This window comes from Echinops telfairi, unplaced genomic scaffold (assembly GCF_000313985.2).
Source record: "Echinops telfairi isolate 266 unplaced genomic scaffold, ASM31398v2 ScPeMD7_12;HRSCAF=54, whole genome shotgun sequence".
Classification (NCBI taxonomy): Eukaryota; Metazoa; Chordata; class Mammalia; order Afrosoricida; family Tenrecidae; genus Echinops; species Echinops telfairi.
The window spans coordinates 214,624-230,686 of record NW_022103909.1 but is presented as its reverse complement, the minus strand read 5'-3'; the positions used below and the strand labels follow the sequence as shown (position 1 = coordinate 230,686).

General features: G+C 59.7%; 1 protein-coding gene across 2 annotated transcripts; it reads right to left on the bottom strand.

The window, feature by feature from the left end:
- Positions 1 to 29: 29 nt before the first annotated feature.
- SPRYD3 (SPRY domain containing 3) lies at positions 30 to 15,688 on the bottom strand. Of its 2 annotated transcripts, none has more exons than XM_004711348.2 (11): positions 15,604 to 15,688; positions 13,681 to 13,827; positions 12,774 to 12,849; positions 12,237 to 12,361; positions 11,861 to 11,996; positions 10,932 to 11,117; positions 2,825 to 2,974; positions 2,438 to 2,495; positions 1,851 to 1,970; positions 1,596 to 1,762; positions 30 to 1,335 (listed from the first exon to the last, which is right to left on the bottom strand). In XM_004711348.2, the coding sequence occupies exons 1-11, from the start codon at positions 15,624 to 15,626 to the stop codon at positions 1,201 to 1,203; spliced, it is 1,323 nt and encodes a 440-aa protein (XP_004711405.1). In that variant the 5' UTR covers positions 15,627 to 15,688; the 3' UTR covers positions 30 to 1,200. The 2 variants fall into 2 exon arrangements, with proteins under 2 accessions (XP_004711405.1, XP_045143225.1); XM_045287290.1 differs by lacking the exon at positions 15,604 to 15,688 and adding an exon at positions 14,930 to 15,082.
- Positions 15,689 to 16,063: the final 375 nt, after the last annotated feature.

The following is a 16,063-nucleotide window of genomic DNA, read 5'->3' as shown; positions in this document are numbered from 1 at the left end:
TGTCCCAGAAAGGAGCCCCATCACAGCGGTTCTGATAAATAGGGAAACTCCATCTTTATTGGTGTATAAACATCTCTGGTCTGTACATTCATTTCATACATCATAGTGCAGGGCCTGACGGGAGGGCGGGGGGGCCCCAGCAGCAGACAGCTCACCCAATTGCCCCACAGCCTCCCCGCTCTGTGCAAACCAAGGCTAGCAGCTCCTGCTCCTTCCTTCTCCCAGGGGAGGTCACCATACAGGGAGGGGCTTGGGAAGGGTGTAGGAGGAAGAGAGGGCTTGGAGGGGGTGGGGGCACAAACACGGAAGCAAAACAGGCAACTGGCACAAGCAGCAAGTGGGGCAGGGGGTACAGGTAGGGAAGGCCAGGACCAAGCTGTCTCTCTGAGCTCCCCGGGCTGAGGCAGGAGATATGCTCCAGGGCCCCAGCGTGCAGCCCAGGGAGCTAGGGACAAGGGGACGAGAGGCGACAGCATACCACAGACCCAGTACCTCCCCGCGCCCCACACACCGCCCCTCTGGGGTAATGGGAAACCATCTGTGTGTACTGGTTGGAGGTCAGGGGCACCCAAACCTCTGTGGGACTACGGTGTCTGAGCAGGGAGTGCCCCGGCTCTCAGCAGAGAGCGGGGCTCTTAGAGGAGGAGTCTTCTTGGGGCAGCAGCCAGGGAAGGGGGAGAGATAAGCCCAGGGAAGCCCCCCTAGCCCAGCCAGGGGGGATGACAGCAGCAACTGATTCACAGGAGAAATAAAAAAAGGTTCACATGAAGAAATAGAAAAAAACAAAAGGGTACAGAATGCACGAAGAATACTGTGGTAAAGGGGGGGGCGAAGAATACTGTGGTAAAGGGGGGGAGGGTCTCTACCCTCGGGCCGTGCAAGGCCTCATGACCACATAGCAGCTGAAAATGGGGTGCTCACTCCTCTCTACTCCAGTGGGGCCAGAGAGGAACAGGGGCCTGGCAGCTAGTGGCCCTCTGTCAACCCCGTTCTTTGGGTCTGTTCCTGCCCAGCAGGCCTCCGGCCCAGGGGCTGCTGACAGGGGCAGCAGCAGGTCAGAGATGGGGGCTCCGAGGAGTCGGCAGGGGGCAGCGTGCCCTATATGCCCCCTGGTTAAGCAAACCCTTGGACATGCCAGGCCCTGGGTATCTGGCCCTGCCCAGGGAGCAGCGGGAACAGGGCTGGCCCTGGGAGAGGGCCCTAGCCGCTCAAGGGGTGCAGATCAACTTTAACTTTCTCCCCACAGCTCAGCATCCCAATGGTGGGGAAGAAGCCTCCAGAAGGAACCACAGCGTCTTTCTTGCCAATGATCTTGCCATTCCGGGTGAAGAAAACCTGGTGGTGGGGAGAGGGGGTGTAGGTAGAGTGCCAGGCCCTGGTCTCTCTGAGGACCCTGGCCTCAACCACGCTCAACTCCAGCATGGAGAGAGGAGGAGAGGTGAGTCAGTGATACAACAAGTGGCCACAGGAGGGCAGACTTGGGCTGGGAACCGGCCTCCGCAGACCAGTCTCCGTGTCAGCAGCCCCACTAAGTGCTCAGGCCTTTGGGCTCCGACTGCTCCTCCCACCGGGGCCCCACCCACCTGCCCACTCACCACCACCTTCCTGCCCTCATGCTCCTGCTCCAGCTCCTCCCCGTCTTCCTCCTCTTCCTCCTCGTCGTCTTCCCCCTCCTGGTGCAGGTACATGACGTTCCGGACGTTGCGCATGGCCCGGGCAGTCGGGGACAGGATCACTGTGTCACAGCTGTCATCGCTGTCACCTAGCAGGGCGGGAGGCTGAGCGTCTGTGGTGTCCCCGCACCCAGCACCCCTGCCTGCCAGGGCCACGGCCACGGCCACTCCACTCACCCTCGCTGTCCAGGATGTAGTCTCGGGGGAACATGATCCCACACCCCATGATGTCGCCTTTGTAACAGCGGGGCCCGAAGGGGTCCCCGACACCACTGCCGTGGAAGATCTTGCCGTCGTCTGGGGGATGAAGGAAGAGGGAGGGATGCCACTGGAAGCCCTCACTCGAAGCACTCCAGGCGAGAGGGGAGCAGGGGACCAGCGGAACAAAGATGGGGGTGGGAGTGGGCAGAGAGCCCCAAAGTCCATCGGCTCAGCGCTTTGGAAGAACTCCCGCCGAGGGACTGGTCTGCAGAGTCGGGGGCAGGGAGGCACAGAGAGCAGGGACACGCAGGGCGGGAGGGCAGGAACTGGGAGTTTGCGCCTTTCCTCAAGAAATCCCTAAAAGGACCACATGCCCCGAAAGCAGGAAGGCAGGACACTGAGGAAGCCAGCCCAGCAGGCTGGGAGGACAGACTAGGAGCAGAGAAAGCAATGGTGACTAAACGAGAGTGGGGCTGGGGGGGGCGTGTCGGGAAATGGGATGTCCACCTCCCCTGCCAGCCTGCTTCCCCAGAGCAGCCTTCTAGGGAAGGGCCCTCACTCACCGGCATGATAGGCCACGGACCCCCTGCTCCAGCCAGGATGCCGGTTCTTGGGGTAATCCTGCACCGGGAAGGAAGGAGGGGGAGAAAGCCTGCCTCTGGAACCAACACAACCCAGGAAGAGCATCCAGCCCACCCTGGGGTCCCTGCAGCCCCTCACCCCCTGCAGGCACATGGGGCCGCAGAGCATGCTAAGAAGGGGCCCTGGCTGCCCCTCCCAGCCAGGTCCTAGGTCACAAGGGGCTGCCCTCCTACTGCAGCTCTGTACACCTGTGCTGTGTCTCAGTCTGAAATCTGCCCAGAAACCAGGCCCCTACCTCCCCCAGACCTTCCCACCCACATCCCAACAGCCCCAAGACCGAGCCGCCCCACAGGCAAACAGGTGCCCACCTTCCGGGCCAAACCCAAGGCGATGTAGCATTTCTCCCCAGGGTCCACGATCTCCACCTCGAAGTAGTGGCTGCGGGTGCTGAGCGGGAGCCGGGCCTGGGCCAGCCCCACGTCCACGATGCTCTTGCCCTTGCCCAAGTACTCCAGCACCTGGGGAAGAGGGAGAGGCTGGGCAGCCTGGCACACCTGGCCCCGAGCCAGTTTTCTGGGTTGGACAAAGCCCCTGTGTGGAAGGCGAAGGCACCGGAGGGACAATGTGGCCTCGGGGCTCTGGGGAGGCCGAGGCCAGGAAGGTGGGGTAGGGGGCTCTGTGGAGTCCAGGTCAACTGCTATTCCCGCATTCACTCCTCAGACCCGGACCTCTCCAGATCTGCAGATGGCTTCCTTTTACAGTCGGCGGCAGGCCAGCCCAGGCGGGGTCTCAAGGCTGCACCCTCATGTCCCCCAACTAACCCTGCAGATTGCTCTGCTGGGGAAGTCTATCCCCAGGGACCAGACACTACCACCCAGCCAGGACAGCGCAGGACTGGCCCTGCAGGGTTTCGGAGAATGGAAAGCTTTGCAGAAAGCAGACTGTCCACGCTTTTGCACTGTCGCAGCGGTTCTCAATCTGTGGGTCGCGACCCCTTGGGGGGTGGAACGACCCTTTCACAGGGGTTGCCGGATTCATAGCAGTAGCAAAATGATAGTTATGAAGTAGCAACAAACATAATGTTATGGTTGGGGGGTCACCACAACATGAGGAACTGTCTGAAAGGGTCTCGGCATTAGGAAGGTTGAGAACCACTGTCTAGGAGCTGCTGCTGGATTGGAACCACTGACCTTGACCCAGTGCTTAACCCACTATGCCACCAGGAGTCCGTGCCAGACCTGAAGTGCAGACTAGACGGGGCACATGAAGGGGCAGGGGGGTGGTCTGGCGCAGGGCCGAGTTTGCGATGGGCCAGGCGTCCTCAAACTGCAGCCCACCGGGGACATTTATCTGGTCCACCGCGTGTTTTTGACCGGTTTTTTACTTCAAAATAAGATATGTGCAGTGTGCTAGCAATTTGTTCATAGTGGTTTTTTTTAAACTATAGTCCGGCCCTCCAACGGGTCTGAGGGACAGTGAACTGGCCCCCTGTTTAAAGAGTTTGAGGACCCCTGAGCCAGGCGATGATGTCTCCATGTTCCCTGTGGCTAGAGAGGGAGGTCAGATGGAGCTGGGAAGTCAGGTGGGCCTGGGCCAGCTCCTCGTTTCTATTTCAAGCTGGAGGACTTGGGGGATGACAGATGGGTCCTTGCCTGGGCAGTCCTGCCTGGGCACGACAGGGCGGCCACCTTCAATCTGGGAGGGTTTATTTATCCGTTGCCATGGAAACAGTGGAATTATAACTCAACTCCATCCTTCTCTCCCCTCACCCACGGCATCACCTGGACTTCCTTAATCCCCTTTTAATGAGCCCGACTGCCTTTCCAGACTTCTATCTTCCAAGGAAGTACAAGCCCTGGGGACCTCCTCCTCGGGCCCCTGGCAAGCCATGGAAGAGGGCTGGCCTCTCCTGGCTGAGGATGCCTGCCTGACAGGAAAGGGGCCCAGTGCCCTCATCTACAGGAGAGGCTACTGAGCACCCCCGCCCGTCCAGGGTGGGGCGCAGAAAGAAGCCCTCGGGTCCTTCTCAGCTTCAAATACCTGCCCCCTCACAACCCACCCATCCTCCCTCCTCTCCAAAAAGAAGTGGGGGCAGCGGGGCAGGCAAATCCAGGGATGGATGGAAGAGCACGCCAACACCCCACCACCCCCACCCCTACACCCCTGCAGGCAGGCACAGGCCTTCTATCATTCCTGATACCAGGGCCTGCACGCTAAGCCGGAGCCCTCCTCGGGGTCCCGGCTGCTGTCTCGGTAGGGCGGCCCGCAGGTTGTCTTCTGACTGACCAGGTGCTAGTGAGAGCTCGGGCAGCAGAAAGGGGAGGCTGTCTGCTTCAGAAAGACTTGCAGCCTCAGAAGCCCCGTATGGAGTCCCGAGGCATTGGCATCGATCGATCTGATGGTAGCAGGTTTGGGTGGGTGCGTTAGGGCCTGTAAGGAGCTCTGGTGGGACCACAGTGTCGCCCTCGGCTGCTGACTGTCCCCTGCAGGCTCCTCCTGTGAGGATCCCAGCCAAGGAAACCAGCTCTGCTCCGGCTCGGCACACAGGTCAGAACTGCCTCCGCGCAGCTGACAAGTAAGGCTGTGCTGGCCTCCATGTGGCGCTCTCTCCTCTGCTGCACTTCCACCCAGAGCCCCCCCCTCCCCCCGCCCACCCTCGGCTCCCAGCATTGCAGCCCTGGGTGGGGGACCTCACAGCTGCCCTGGCCCACTCCATCCAACTGGCCTCAGCATTGGAAACACAGTGTTCTCCAGTTCCCAAGCCAAAAGAACGCTGGTCCAGATCCCGAGCCTTGGGAAAAACCCGCCCAGCCATTCTCCCTGCCCCAGCCGCTGGCGGTTTCTCTGCGGACAGGGTGGAGTGTGTCCTTAAGCACAAGGCCAAGAGGCCAAATGCACAGACCCAGGACTCTGGCTGACCCTCCTCCCCACAGAGCAGCTGAGGACTGCGGACACCCTGGACAGTGAGGTCCCTGCCCATGCTCAGAGCGGACGCCATCAGCGTTCATCTGACTGCCGTGGGCTAAGGCCTCCAAAGCCGCTCTGAGCACAGGGCTGGGAAAGGAAGGGGAGTTTGGCATCTCTGGCAGAGCTTGCCTACAGCCCCGCTGCTTCCTGTCCAGACTGTAGGTGATGAACCAGTGGGTGGCTTTGCCCTTCGAGTCTGTGGTGCTAGAAATATTGACGGTGGCCCCTCAATCTGGGCCTCAGATGCCTCTTGGTTTGCTAGAGATTCAAGCGGACTTGCGTTCAAATCCTAAGTTCTGTTATGATTAGCCCGACCTCACCGTAAGGAGCCCTGGCAGGTTCCGAGTTGGGCTGCTAACCTCAGGTCTGCAGTTCTAATCCCCCAGCTGCTCCTGAGGGAGAAAGATGAGGCTTTCTACTCCTGGTAATACTTTCAGCCTCGGCAGTCCAGGGCAGTGCTGCTCTCAGAACTGACAGGATGGGGCAGCGAGCTGGGTGGTTTCTATTTGGGGGTACCTCATCTGTCCCCGAAGCCCGGCCAGAGTGCTCCCCGGGGGTCTCACACGCTGGTGAGCAAGACTTCATCTGACATGGTTTGGGCATGTTGTCCGACCAGCCCCGGGGAAGGCCGTCGTGTGGGTAATACTAGGGGGGCAGCCACAGAGAGGCTGGCTTGGCGCGGCCTCCATGCGCTCAAGCACAGGACACCTGTAAGGAGGGCGCAGGGCCGGGCAGTGCTTCATTCTGTGGTGTGCAGGGTCGAAAACGACATGACTGCCCCTAACGACCCCCACCCCCACCCCCAGGGCAAGTTATTTCCAGCTCTGTACCGGACATCACCACCACAGCACGGGACTCAGTCAGTCAGACCACTGGGGGCGAAGACGCGCAGGGCTGGGCAGAGTGTCACTCTGTTGTACAGAAGGCCACCAGGAGCGGACGCACAAGAAGCCCATTTTGTCATCAGTGGGACGCACACCACAGTCCTTGCCTCCCCACTAACGAGAGGTGGGGGCTAAATGAAGACACTGCCGATGCCAGGCATGGCGCGAAGCACCCAATCCACACGCCGGCCTCTCTCTAGGCCAGGTGGGGGGCTCCACTAGCACGGCGCGCACATCAGCTATGTCGAAGGCCCAGGGCCCACAGGGACGCATGGGGGCTCTAGGACGGAGCAGAGCTGCCCCCCAGGCGTTCCGAGGCCGTCTCATTATGGAAGCAGGTCACCAGGGCTTCACTCCCTCGGAGCAACTGGTGGGTTCACACCAAGGGGCACCCACTGAGTCACCAGCGTTCCTCGACAAGATAAGATCAAACTCACTGCCTGTACGTCAATTCTGACTCACAGTGACCTGGTAGGGCAGGGAGGAACCGCCCCTGTGGGTTTCCCAGAGACTGCAACTCTGAGTAGAACGCCTCATCTTTCTCCCTCGGAGCAGCGGGTGGTTTCGAACAGCTGACTCTGTGGGCAGGACCCCAATGCATAACTATGCCACCAGGGCTCCTGATGAAATATTTATTCGACAGTTAGCTGTCACCCCAGAGCTAGACGCGTCTGGACCCACCAGTCACAGAGAAGGAAGAGGGTCTTTCTCTTGGCCCTAACCTCCAACTGGAACGGGGGCCGGGGCTGCCCCGTGCTGCTCACTGACCACTCAGGTGGCTCCACTCCAAACGACCACGTGTCATTCCCAGCGTTTCCTTTCAAGCAGTGCCCCATCAACAGAAGTGCCCCCACAGGTCCCTGGGCTAGGGGAAATCCTCTCCTGAGGCTGCAGCACCTCCCCCCTCCTCTCCACCACAGACAGCAGAGCTTGGTGCCCCGGAGCCCAGGCTGCAGATCAGCGTGCAGGGCCTCCCCAGCCTGCTCACTCCTGCCAGTCTCCACCCTTCTCGCCCTGCCAACAGAGAACCTAATCCCTCCTGACAGGAGCTGGGGAGGGCTCAGTACCCAGGGGGCCAGAGCAGTTGAAACAGGAACAGTGAACATACTTCCCACCGGCCAGCTCAGGCCCAACACGGTCTCCCCCTGGGTTGGGTCTGGGGAGGACCCCTGGGGGGCGGGGCCTCGTTCACTCCCTGTGTACAACAAGGCCGTGGCCGTCATCGCTAAGGAGTAGTCGGGGGAGCTATGAGCAGGAAACAAAGACAGTCGAATCCCGCTTGCCTGAGCTGGGTCTGTCTATATATGGGTACTTGGTTAGAGAAATGGTATTTAGATCAAAGATCCTGAAGTCAAAGACGACAGCCTTTAGTATGGCTTACACAGCTCCACGTACAGCACAGAGCGCCTCACACCTGGGCCCATAAGCCGATGCACCGAGGAACACGGAAGACAGTCGTGGACTTCACGTCACTCACGTGGATCCCATAGTCAACGCCCGGGGGAGCAGTTGAGAAGCCAAAAGACACACCAGCCGCACTGTGCCCCTCTGCTGCAACAGACTTCTTCACCATGGTAAAGGGCAAGCCCGTCACTTTACAGGCGAAGGTGTGCCTGCCTCCAACCTCGCACGCCTGCCCAAGCTGCGCTGTGGACGAGCAAGACCGAAGAAGAACGGGGTGTCCTGTGAACTACAGAGCCGGCCAAGGACAGTGACCCACAAAGGGCCTGCCAGAGGAATGACAAGCTCAGCTTGGAAGAGGCACAGTCAGCGCTCCTTAGCAGGGAGGGCAGCAAGATTCCATCTTCTGTCCCTTGGACATGCCATCGGGAGGGACCAGTCCCTGGGGGCCATGCTAGGTAAAGTGGCAGGTCAGCAGAGGAGAGGAAGGCTCTCAGTGAGAGGGAACAACACGGGCATCCGCAGTGGGTCAGACACAGCAAGCATCAGGATGGGGAGGACCAGGCAGCACCATTCTGTTGTGCCCAAGGCCACCAAGAGTTGGAGCCAATAACAACAGATGAAACAAACATGACCCCATATTCACGGCGGGGGAATCTAGGGCAAAGGTATCTATGTCTTGTTCATACTAGTAAAAAAAAACAAAAAATTCTGTATGCTTGAAATTTTTCATACTGAAATGGTGGAGGGGGAAAAAAAGAGAAAGACCAAGAACTGAGTTCGTTCTTCTTCATGGGAAGAACTAACAAGAAGAGAGGAGATCTGACCCCCAATGGAAAGGACTAGTTCAATTCCAAGGCAGTCAAGTCATCCCAGCTGGGAGAGCCTTGGTTCCAGAAGCCAGACAGGCGATTTTGAAGGGACGTTGGGATTCAAACCCAGGGCTCAGGGTTCATCTGGTCAGGAAGCAGGAGAGGGGGGGTGAGTGGTTACAGAAGAGCAGGCTGGAGCAGAGAGTAGAAGCATCTCGTAGCAGGGGAAGAGGCTTCGGGCAGGGACCGAAGGAGGACTTTCTGGGCCGAGTCTTGATCCTAATGTGCTGTTTGACACTTGAACAAGCCTCTTCAGTTTGCTCTGAAATGGTTTCCAGCAAGAGCAAAACCAGAGGCCATCAGGAACCATGCAGGCATAGTTTGGGCTCTGCCACAGGACACAGGAGGGGAGGGACTAGCATTTTCTATGTCCCGGTGCCAGGAATGCTAATGTCCTGTACAGCAAAAAGGAGCCCTGGGCGGGAGTAGTGATCACGTGTTGAGCTGCTCACCACAAGGTCAGCAGTTTGAAACCATCAGTGGCCCTGTGGGAAAGAGATGAGGCTTTCCACTCCTGTAACGAGTTCATTCTCAGAAACCCACCCACAGGCACGGGTCGACCCTGTCCCCTAGGCTCGCTAGGAGTCCACATTCACTCCAAAGCAGTGTTTTCCCGCTCTGTTTTTGTTGGTTTGCACATCAGAGAACTGTCCCATCTAAATGCCAACAGTGTCCCCCTTGGGAAACCTTGGTCTGGGAGACAGCCACGCCTCTCCCCAGTCCGTGATGTCACAGACCAGTCGCGCCTCCTCACCCGGGGCAGCAGAAACAAAAGCAGGGAATGGGGTTCCAGACACGGCGGAGGCCCCCACCTGAGAAGGCAGCCAATGGCAGGGCCGGCTCATGGGGAAGCAGTCATGCTGAAGGTCTCCAGTCACAAGAGCAAAGAGACGGCTCCTCCGGGCTGACAGACGTGCCATCACTGGGTCTGAGCCATGGGGGATGGTGAGCAGGGCCAGGAGGCGGCCAGTGATGGAAAGCAGGCAATTTGTCTGAGAAATGGAATTACTGGCTAGGCTAGAGAGCTCACGTCCCTCAGGAGGCTCCTGGCCAGGTCTACCCAGAGGGGGAAGTACTCAGGGGGAGTGTCCCCACCCCGTAACTGAGGGGAGTCGGGGGAGTGGATGTCAGTCCAGAAGCAAACTCAAGAGCTCTGTGCGAGGGAGAAACAGCCCCTCAGAAGTGACCTGAAGGCCTTGGGGGACGGACAGGGAGGAAGGCAGGCTATTTATAAACGTCGACAGGGTTTTGCATCCATTTGAAGCGAATGCGTGCGAGGAGCTGGGGCAGTGGGGAAAGGCCCAAGCAGGGAGAGGGTGCCAGGAAAAAGCTCTTGAGGAGCAGTCAGGGATGAGAGCTGGAACGTGGCCCTGGCCCTGGCCCAAGTTCAACTCTCGACGGTGTCCAAATGACGGGGGAAGGAGAAGACAGCGGAGGGATGAAGGCCGAGGAGTGGGCAAGCAGGGCATGCTGCCTCCCAGCCGCTGGGACCCTGGGACCCTGGGCTGAGAGCCCTGCAGGACTGAAGGATCCAAAGGCGTGCTTTCGGCCACTCTGCGCCACCACCCTGCCCTGAGGTCGCCTCACCTTGAACTCCAGAAGGAGGGGCCTTGCTCATAACCCACCCACCTCCCACTGCTTCTGTTTTGCTCTCAAAGGCTGACAAGAACAGCAGGGCTAGGTGAGAAGGCCGGAGGGTGGAGAAGAAGGCCAGCCACCTGGGGGGATGGGAGCAAGGGGGCAACAAAGGGGCAATTCAAAGTAGGAGGGCTGAGCAGTCCACTAGGGGTCACTGCCAGACCCCCTGACTCAGGGTTCGTTCACTCCCAACCCAGCAGGCGCTCTCCGGGTAGGTATGCAGTAATTCCCTCCCTCGTGCACCCTCAGCCCAGCCCACCCACCCCGTGCTGCCCAAGAATGTTTAAAATCGAGGGTGGGAAAGACTAAAGCAGGCTTGAAGGGGGGGTTCTGTCTGAATCCTTATAAAATGTGGGGTATGGCAGACGAGACTGGAGGGAAGCGTACTCCCAAGGGAACCCTCCAGCACGTGTGTGGATGGGGGACCCTACCTGCCCCACGGCGAGGGGGCCAGGGGAGCAGGGGTCAATCCCGAAGGGGATACCAGCTGCCTAGCCTCAGAGGCAAGTGCGCAGGGCAGGAGAGGCCCAGGGGGACTGCGGCTCTGACACCGGGTAAGGGGCGGAGGAAGCAGCCTGCACGAGGGTCCAGGCGATCCTGCCCAAATCCCGGGGCCGCAAAGCCCCAGCACGGACCCAGCCACCACTTTCCACTGGAACTCGGCAGACAGGGGTCCCTGCTCCGCCCTCCACTGTCTCATCACCCTTACGTACAGTCCCGCAGACTCGGACATCATGCAGCCGGCCCCACTCGTCCTCATAACTGTCCACCATCATGACGCTGTCGTCCTCACGGCCCAGCTCAGCATTGAGGTGCAGCCGCACCTCCTCGCCCAGGGAGTGCATGCCCACTGCCGGGAAGAGCCCGTCGGGGGACATGGGCATGATGGTGGAGCCCACCTGCAGGGGAGAAGGGAGGGGGTGGTCACCTGGTTCATTTTTCCAAAGCTCACAAGGGTACCTTTGAGACGAGGTAACAAATAGCTACCTACCACCCACGCTGGGGGAGTAAAAGAAAACAAAGCCGAGGTACAGACAGGTCGATAAGCGAGCCAGGACTCCACCAAGCAAGCCCAGGTCTTGCGGTTTGCTGCCACTTTGGGGACAAGTGAGAGTGGGTTGCAGTGGAAAAACGCTGGGGCGCGGAGGCTGAGAGCAGGGCCTCGCAGACAAGGCCTGGGAAGACAACCTGCAGCCCAGCAAGGACAAAGCTGCCGCTAGCTCCCTCTTCCATCTGCTCGTGCCCCATCTCTGCACCCCTAAAAGCAGGTGGCGAGGAGACTCGGAAGAAGGGAGACAAAACAGAAGAGAGGGAAACAAAAGAGAAAGGGCCCAGTCCTCCAAAGCGGTCATGTCAGCACCTCAGCCAAGCCACCTTCTTCCCAGCGTTGAGTCTGCTCTAAACCTTCCCCCATTAGTCCTAGGATCTCTGTCCACCCTGGCCCTTTCTGCCAGTCACCTGGGCCATGTCCCAGCTTCTGCTACCCCGCCTCCCCCCCGGTTTCAGGAGAAGCTGAGGTTGGATGGAGGGGGATGGGAGCTACGGACCGTGGGTGAGGGCCAGCCCAGAGTCTTTCTAAGCAGTACCACAACAAGTCCTTGCGCCCCGTCAGGCTCTGGGTCGCACCCAGCACCGCACTCACCCGCTTCCCGTTTCTGGTGAAGAAGATCTGGGCCGTCTGCACATCAAAGGACACAGGTTCAATGCCGCAGCCAATCCGGTCCCCGGAGTTACATTTGGAGCCAAACTGACGGCCCTTAGCTCGGCCATTGTACAACCTGTGGACAGAGCAGCACGGACACAGGGCCCCCGCCTGGCTGAGCACCCCACCCCAGGCAATCTACTCATGGGCCTGGCTAGGGACCTCACCCTCCCTTCTAAGGCTGCAAGGCTCCCACGGTACCCATCGGGTTTCGACACTCCCGGGCAGGTGAGGCAGTGGGGAGCACCCGTCGTCCTAGCTAAGACCCTCAGAGACCCAGGGCTGGGGTCGGGGCCCACAGGGAGCCGCAACTCACTTGCCGTCGTCAGCGTGGTAGGCGACGGAGTCCGGCAGCCAGCCCGGCTGGTGATCCAAGCTGTAGTACTGTGGCACCAGCCCCACAGCGATGGTGCCCCGGACTCCGCTGTCCACAATGGACACCTGGAGCGAGGAGACGGGCAGGGTCAGCGGGGACCGGAGGGAGGGGGGTGAGAGATCAGAGACACTCGTGAGGAGTTCCACTGAGCCAGAGGAAGCTCAGGGGAAGAACTGTGGGGAGAGGAGGCCTTTCTTACAGAACAATTTCCAAACCAGGGGAAAAGGCAGGAGGTGGAGTAAGTACTGACTTGGGGCAGGAGGCTGGGAAGGACATGGGAAGGGCATGCCCCCCAGGTGAGGGGCAGGGGACCAGAAGAGACTCCGGGATACCAAGCTCTCAAATTAGGGGCTGAGCTCTCTACACCAACAGGACAGCCCTGATGAGCCATTAAAAGTCAAGGTCAGAGTCTAGGCAGGCACTTCCAGGAGCGTCACAGTTTCACCCCTCGCTCCCCCCACCCAACGCCTTGATCACCTCAAAATAATTGCTGTCCTTGGTCAAGGGTCGGGATGCCACATAGCAGCCAACTTCACCAGAGTTTCCATGGTAACTGGAGGAGGGATGGGGAGGAGCTCCATTAGTGGCCTAACCCCAAGGCCCAGTGGGGAAGCCCTCGCATCCCTAAGCCTCACCCTGTGAGGAACAGCGCGGAGAAGAGTGCAGAAGGCCACAGCGCAGCACAGGCAACATAACAAGAGTTCAGAGGTCGCCCTAGCCCTCTCACTGCCTCCGGCCAGGGCCCAACCTACACCAGACCAGGGCCAGCCTGGCGGCGCCTTCACTTCCAGGGGCAGAGAACGCAGAGGTTCCCTGACTTTCCTGCGAGGGGGCTGTGGACCCTGTCCAGCCTCAGCCCCTCCCACTACAGCTTTGGCCTGGTCCTCGGGGAGCTGGTCTACTCTGTACCAGAGTGGGTGGGCTGGAAGACAGTTATTCCCTCCCCCCTCCTCAGCTCTCTTCTCTCCTTCCAACCTCTGTGCCAACTCCGGGTGAGAACTGCAGCTCAGGAGTTGGGGAAGGACTCTGAGCCAGAAGAGAGAGCAAGAGAAAACAAACACAAACCAAAGAACTGGAAATGCACCCTAGGAATGTCCTTCCCCAAACAGGAAACCCCCTACCTCCAAAATGGCTGCTCTTTACCGAGCCCCCAACACCGGGAGACCTGGGCGCAAGGAGACACAGGCAGAGACAGGCTGCCAGGGTCCTCTCCTCTCTGCAAGGCACTAGCCCGGCCACAGAAGGCTCTGATTCCTGACAGGACACACCAGCCTCCATTGCACCACCGAGCTCCCCAGACCAGCCGAGGGACCCAGAAGGAGGGTGCAGCGAGTCTGAGATCTGGTGCAGAAAGGAAAATAGGGACGCCTTCCCCTAAACTCACCTCAAAGTGTCCCCATCTACAAGGATGTGTTTGAACCTCTCTTGATATCGGAAAGCCCGCACTTCCCGAATCTCCCGGATCCGCCGGCGCCAGTTCAGAAACCGGTAGTGCAAGTTGAGGTCATCCATCTTGTTCATGAGAACAAACCTGCCAAGAGGGGATGTGGATTGAAGAGGAGGCCCGGCCCTGAGCAGAGCTCCTCAGCCTGCTCGGCCCAGACGTGGGGGGTGCACTGGCCTTAGAGCTAGGTGCCCATGTCGAGCGCCTTACAAACATTTACTGAGCTCCTACTAGATGCACTGCTCTAGGGACTAAGGAAAGATGCCCTGGTGGCACAGTGGTTAACCACTCAGTTGCCAACTGCAAGGTTGGTGGTTCTAACCCACCATCCAGTCCACGGGAGAAAGATGTGGCTGTCTGCTTCTGTCAAAATGACAGCCTCAGAAGCTTCCAGGGCCATTATGAACCATATCGACCAGATGGCCACAAGTTCAGGTACTGCAGATACGGCTGTAAACAACATAGATGGGGTCCTGTTTTCTTTGGATTTCCATTCTAGGGGCCTGCACGGGGTGGGGGTGGGGGTGGTTGGAGGAGGCATGACAGACAGACAATAAACAGACATGACCATTTTGAACAGTGGAGGGGGAAAAAGCAAGGTGCTGTGGTCAAGAAGAGTAACAGGAAGTTATTTAGTGGGTTACACACTGGGCTGCTAACTACAGGGTGGGCACTTTGATCCCACCAGCTGCTCTGCAGGAGAAAGATGAAGTTTTCTGCTCCCCTAAAGAGGTACCGCCTCAGAAAACCCCCCGGGCAACTTCTGCCCTGTCCTGCGGGGTCTCTGAGTCGCCATCCACTCAATGGCAGTGAGGTTTTGGAGACGTTGAGTTGAGTAGGAAGAGAAGACCTCTCTGTGGTATAACAACCGAGTTGAGATAAAAGAGAGCCAGGCAGGTAAGCGCCATGGCTAAGTATTCGAAGGCAGAGGGGTGGCCCAGGCACAGATCTTGAGGTGGAAGGGAGTTTAGCAGGGTGGCTTGGTGGCAAGTGTGTGGGAAACAGGCGAAGAGGTCTAAGAGAAAGACAAGGGGCAAACCATGGCCCTGTGGGGCCGTGCTAAGGAGTTCCAGAGACCTTTGGAGGGTATTGAATAATGACATCAAATAATCTAGTTTGTGCTTTTGAAAAGCCCATGCATGCCGCTAGTGGGTGAGCGAATAGGGGAACAGACGGTGAACACGTAGACCTTCTTGTAGCCGTTCAGCTGAGGGATGGCATCGACTAAGATGGTAGCTGGGAGGGCGGAGTGAAGTGGGATGATCCAGAGGTTCCTACACATGGATGAATGACTCTTCCCTGGGAGCCAAACGTGAGACAAAGGCAAAGTGCTTTTTCCCTTCCGGCCTCCAAATTCCTGGAGCCAGCGTCCCATCATGGCCTCACAGGCCTTGCACACACAGTAGGTGCTTGCTTAGTAAGCACCGACTGGGCTGAGCTGAACCCCAATGTGGGCCTTACCACCATCCTTCGGCTGCAGCGACAGCCCGCACCTGCCACGTGGCCCAGTAAGGTGGGCGCCCACACAGCAATTCCAGAACTCCCCTCCCAGGCACCCGGCCAGGGCATGACCCCAGAACCCCGCCCGCGAAAGGCAGCCGCCCAGGGCCCGGTCTCCGCCCCGAAACAGCGGGGTCACGCAGACAAGCCCCCCATGGGCCACGGGGCTCCGGCAGGTCACACTTCGTAGGCTCAGCGCCCCCGGGCCCTGCACTGGGCCGGCAGTGCCGGGGGACGCAGCCCAGTGACCAGGCACAAAGCCCCGCCCCTGCCGCAGAGCCCCCGCCCAGGACCCCCGCCTCCCGCCCCGGGCTCCCGGGGGACCCGGGGCCTGCGGGACCCCGCCCCCCGATCCCCGCCTACCGGGGCCTCCGCGTCCTCCTCATCCATAGGCCTCTCAGCTCCGCTTCCTAGCTCTTCGGCCGCCGCCACCACACACATCCGGGTCCCCGCCCTTCCTACGCGTCCACCTCCCGCCCCGCCCCTCCTGCCAGGGCCAATCGGCAGCGGCCGTTGACGATAGGCACGCGAGGTAGCCAATCGGAGGGCGAAGGCAGGGTCTCGGGCGCGGTGCGGGGAAGCCCGGGACCGGCTGGAGCCTGGCGAGCCCGGCGGTCGGAGGAGAGTGGGAGGCGACGTGGCAGTGCGGACGCCGCTCTGGGTGTCCGGGCGCCGCGGGGACGGGCCAGGGGCGGCTCCCGCGATGGGCGGGGCAGGTGGAGCAGGTGGCCTGTGCCGGGGGTGGGGGCGGGGGGGATGCGAGTGTTTCTAGTGTCAGGCGCGAAGCCGAAAAAGCTTTACAGGCGTGTCCTTTTAGAGCCCC

Coding starts and splice junctions, on each gene's coding strand:
- SPRYD3 (XM_004711348.2), bottom strand. CDS start 15,626: ATGAGGAGGACGCGGAGGCCCCG. Junction 11,997..12,236: donor TACCACGCTGACGACGGCAA/GTGAGTTGCGGC, acceptor CTCTGTCCACAG/GTTGTACAATGGCCGAGCTA. Junction 11,118..11,860: donor TCACCAGAAACGGGAAGCGG/GTGAGTGCGGTG, acceptor TCTCCCCTGCAG/GTGGGCTCCACCATCATGCC.